The sequence below is a fragment of the Hemibagrus wyckioides genome, linkage group LG11 (genome assembly GCF_019097595.1).
Source record: "Hemibagrus wyckioides isolate EC202008001 linkage group LG11, SWU_Hwy_1.0, whole genome shotgun sequence".
In the NCBI taxonomy this organism is placed as follows: Eukaryota; Metazoa; Chordata; class Actinopteri; order Siluriformes; family Bagridae; genus Hemibagrus; species Hemibagrus wyckioides.
Genome location: NC_080720.1, coordinates 3,580,852 through 3,585,851, shown reverse-complemented (window position 1 = coordinate 3,585,851; position 5,000 = coordinate 3,580,852). Strand labels below are relative to the sequence as shown.

Sequence of the window (5,000 nt, the reverse complement as noted above, 5' to 3'; positions counted from 1 at the left end):
TTGTGTTACACACACTCACCTGTTACTCAGTAATAAGGGCCAAATGTCCTGTTTTTGTTCCTGTCCTGTGTACATCTTTATCTCTAGTTGACCTTGAGTTAAGCACAAGAGGCAGAATTCACTGACAGTGCTGATGTTTCTGCTGCTGTTATTTTGTCCACAGCACTGTTTTTCCATTGCTTTTCATATAAATAGATAGCAGAGTTGTTCCTTTTTTTTACCCCGGCACCGCCAGGCTGGCACTGTTGGGTAATTAAGCAAGGCCCTTAACCCTATCTGCTCCAGGAGCTCTGTATCATAGCTGACCCTGCGCGCTGAACCCACAATTCCTCAGCTGGGATATGTGAAGAAAAGAATTCCAGTGTGCTGTAATGTACACTGTATTGTCAAAGGTTTTGGGACATCTCTCCAAATCATTGAGTTCAGGGGTTGGGCTCGGCCCCTTAGTTCCAGTGAAAGGAACTCTTAATGCTTCAGCCTCATTAGTGAATTAGAGCAGAGACTGCGAACCAGGCCTTCTCGTCCAACATTAGTGTCTGACCTCATAAATGTGCTTCTAGAGGAAAGGTCAAAATTTCCATAAACACACTGCTAAACCTTGTGGAAAGCCTTCCCAGAAGAGTTGCAGCTGTTATAGCTGTAAAGGGGCGGGGCCAACTCCATATTACATTTATGTGCATGTAAAGGCAGACGTCCCAGTTTTGGCCTGGCTCACAGTCTCCGCTCTAATTCATCCCAAAGGTGTTCTATCAGGTTGAGGTCAGGACTATGTGCAGGCCAGTCAAGTTCCTCCACGCCAAAGTCAATCATCACTTCAACTCAAGACCTGAATTCAATGATTTGGAGGAGTGTCCCAAAACTTTTGCCAATATAGTGTGTGTGTGTGTGTGTGTGTGTGTGTGTGTGTGTGTGTGTGTGTGTGGTGATGATGATGATAAAGGCTTATTGATTCAATAGAAATATTACTTCACCTATGTGTGTGATGCACCATATGTATGTTTCTTCCTTTCTCTAGTGTTCTATATGTATACATAGTATATATTTATATGTATATATTATGGATGCCACAATACTCAATATAATATTGAACCGTTTGGTGCGACCTCCACGGTTCAATACGCATATGTGAACCCCGGTTTTTCGTTTTTTTCTTTAAAACAATAATAACCATGCGTTTTTTAAACCTCATGTGTGTGTTTGCCTGCACAGTATGTCTACGTGCTGAGACAGACACGCCTCCCCGCGAGTAAATATCCAATCAGTGAGCGCTAAAGTTAGGGGCTGTGACCATGCTTGTGATGCTGGTGTCAGATTTCACTCTAACCCTGGAGAGCGGTGAAGTGAGACAGAAACACGAGGAAGCAGCTCCATGATTCAGATCTGTGGTGTGGGACATTTGTTGTTGACCATGATGACAATGAAACAAAAACGGTAAACAAAAAATGACTGTGTTTAAGCACTGTTCCACACGAGTTAGATACGGACATGGAAATACTTCCAACATGACCACACCTACAGCTCCATCACCCAGAGATACACTATATTGCCAAAAGTATTTGCTCACCCATCCAAATAATCAGAATCAGGTGTTCCAATCACTTCCATGGCCACAGGTGTATAAAATCAAGCACCTAGGCATGCAGACTGTTTTTACAAACATTTGTGAAAGAATGGGTCGCTCTCAGGAGCTCAGTGAATTCCAGTGTGGAACTGTGATAGGATGCCACCTGTGCAACAAATCCAGTCGTGAAATTTCCTCGCTCCTAAATATTCCACAGTCAACTGTCAGCTGTATTATAAGAACGTGGAAGTGTTTGGGAACGACAGCAACTCAGCCACGAAGTGGTAGGCCACGTAAACTGACGGAGCGGGGTCAGCGGATGCTGAGGCGCATAGTGCGAAGAGGTCGCCAACTTTCTGCAGAGTCAATCACCACAGACCTCCAAACTTCATGTGGCCTTCAGATTAGCTCAAGAACAGTGCGCAGAGAGCTTCATGGAATGGGTTTCCATGGCCGAGCAGCTGCATCCAAGCCATACATCACCAAGTGCAATGCAAAGCGTCGGATGCAGTGGTGTAAAGCACGCCGCCACTGGACTCTAGAGCAGTGGAGACGCGTTCTCTGGAGTGACGAATCGCGCTTCTCCATCTGGCAATCTGATGGACGAGTCTGGGTTTGGCGGTTGCCAGGAGAACGGTACTTGTCTGACTGCATTGTGCCAAGTGTAAAGTTTGGTGGAGGGGGGATTATGGTGTGGGGTTGTTTTTCAGGAGCTGGGCTTGGCCCCTTAGTTCCAGTGAAAGGAACTCTGAATGCTTCAGCATACCAAGACATTTTGGACAATTCCATGCTCCCAACTTTGTGGGAACAGTTTGGAGCTGGTCCCTTCCTCTTCCAACATGACTGTGCACCAGTGCACAAAGCAAGGTCCATAAAGACATGGATGACAGAGTCTGGTGTGGATGAACTTGACTGGCCTGCACAGAGTCCTGACCTCAACCCGATAGAACACCTTTGGGATGAATTAGAGCGGAGACTGAGAGCCAGGCCTTCTCGTCCAACATCAGTGTGTGACCTCACAAATGCGCTTCTGGAAGAATGGTCAAAAATTCCCATAAACACACTCCTAAACCTTGTGGACAGCCTTCCCAGAAGAGTTGAAGCTGTTATAGCTGCAAAGGGTGGACCGACGTCATATTGAACCCTATGGATTAGGAATGGGATGTCACTTAAGTTCATATGCGAGTCAAGGCAGGTGAGCGAATACTTTTGGCAATATAGTGTATCACTGTGTGGAAGCGGGAGCCTTTTTTACCTCTACGAAAAAACGCACAAAAAATTGAAAACGCTTTGGTTAAAGCACAAAGTCTTGCTCTAATAACAGATAGTTGGACCTCGGGGGTAACAGAGAGTGATCTCACAGTGACTGGTCATTACAGAGAGTGATCTCACAGTGACTGGTCATTACAGAGAGTGATCTCACAGTGACTGGTCATTACAGAGCGGATTGGGAATAAAGAGCGCCGTCCTCCAAACCCGTCTCCTGTAATAAAGTCATACAAGCGCTAATTTTTATATCTCACTATTTTCAGTACACTTTCATTGTGTTAGTTGATTTTTGCATTTAAGTAAAATAAAGAGAATTGCAACTAAAACCATTTTTTTTCTTCTTAACATACTTACTGTTCCTGTCACCTAAACAAAGAATAATAGAAAAAACTTTAATTTGCCAAGCCAACCGAACCGAAAACCGTGGGTAAAAACCGTGGTACGTATTGAACCGTGGGTTAACTGTATTGTTGCATCCCTGGTGTATATATATGTGTGTGTGTGTGTCCTCAGGGCTACGACTCTACCTGTGGTGTATTGACTAAGCTGGATGATCCCTCCATTAACGACAGTGTGGTGGTCTCGGTGCTGAAGAAGCAGGGTGCCATCCCCTTCATCAAAACTAACGTTCCTCAGGGTCTCCTCAAGTAAGAAACATAATTCAGAACATCATTAGACTTTCAAGTCTCACTCCTGCAAGTCCCGGGGAACGAGTTTGCATGTTTTAGCTGAAGGAGAGAGCTGTAGTGCTGCAGCAAATCCATGTGTTTGGGAAATTTGATGTTTTTAAAATGATAAACTACTATATGGTGATGAATCAAACATAGTACATGAACACACATATTTTCTGACCAATCAGATTAGAGAAAAAGAATCCAGACCTGAGCTGAATGCATCCATTATCCGTCTGTTTTATAACATCTGCGTTCATTCTTGTGTTATTCAAGTAAACTGAAACATGTCGCTTTATTTAGCTATGAATGTAGTAACCCCATATACGGGAGGACGGTGAACCCCTGCAACCTCGAGAAGACGCCCGGCGGCTCTTCGGGAGGCGAGGCTGCTCTGATCGCTGCAGGAGGATCTGTTCTGGGTCTGGGAACCGACCTTGGAGGAAGCATCCGCATCCCAGCAGCCTTCTGTGGCATCTGTGGCTTAAAACCCACAAACAACAGGATCAGGTGTTTTACATTTCATGTGTAAACTGGATAACGCGCACACGCGCGCACACACACACACACACACACTTTCACTTAGACTTTGCGTTTCCCAGCCCATAGAAAATTAAACGTATATACAGGGAATTTCTTACCGTGATTGTAAGACGTCTCGTCCACCGCAGTGTCATCGGCCATCTTGAAAATGTTTTCTCGTCCAGCGTCAGCGCCTGGTAGCCCCGCCCCCTTTTTCTCTACTTAAGAGCCTTGAGTGCAGGAAATGTCCATCATTCAAGACTTTAGATATTTTCTGAATGAAGTGCACTTCTTCTTCTTCTTCTTGGTATTTTCTACTCATACCAAATAATGCATGAGTTTGTGATTTGGGACACACACAGTGATGTTTTATATGAAGGACAGAGCTGTAGTACTGCAGAAAAATACTGATTTACTTGTAAACGTTTACATGGCAAACATCCAGAAAGATCCACAGGTTGTCTGATTCATATAATAGAATCTGCAAGTTGCTGGTTGTTATAATTTTTATTTAAATTTAATTTTTATATATATATAATGTATATTTTTTTTTTCAGGCATAGTTCAACAAGAAGTTTGGAAAAACAATTTTCTGATTATATTATCATGCAGTAAATCTTTTTTAAAAGCTAAATAATTATTGCATGAGAGAGAGAATGCAAACAGTATTTAATAACATTATGATGATTTTTTTTTAAATAGCATGCATGGACTTGACTCCTGTGCAAAAGGAGGAAAGACGGGTGGGTAAGAAGGCACAGTGCTAATGAATCCATTTGTATTTAGTATTTTGTAATAATTGTGTGTGTGTTTCCAGCTCTGACAGCTGTTGGTCCATTGGCCCGTGATGTGGAGGGTCTGGCTCTGTGTATGAGAGCTTTACTCTGCACAGACATGTTCACTCTGGACCCTACGGTTCCTCCAATACCGTTCAACCAGCAGGTACTGAACACGGCCCTCTTCAGTACTTCAGTGTC

General features: G+C 43.7%; 1 protein-coding gene across 3 annotated transcripts in view; it reads left to right on the top strand.

Annotated features, from left to right (window-relative positions):
- LOC131361419 (fatty-acid amide hydrolase 1-like) overlaps positions 1–5,000 on the top strand; it is a 19,233-nt gene that overhangs the window by 2,492 nt on the left and 11,741 nt on the right. For all 3 annotated transcript variants that reach the window (XM_058402497.1, XM_058402495.1, XM_058402498.1), the window contains exons 4-7: positions 3,344–3,477; positions 3,805–4,011; positions 4,726–4,766; positions 4,841–4,965. In XM_058402497.1, the coding sequence (XP_058258480.1) occupies positions 3,344–3,477; positions 3,805–4,011; positions 4,726–4,766; positions 4,841–4,965 (507 nt within the window). The remainder of the gene's footprint in view (positions 1–3,343; positions 3,478–3,804; positions 4,012–4,725; positions 4,767–4,840; positions 4,966–5,000) is intronic.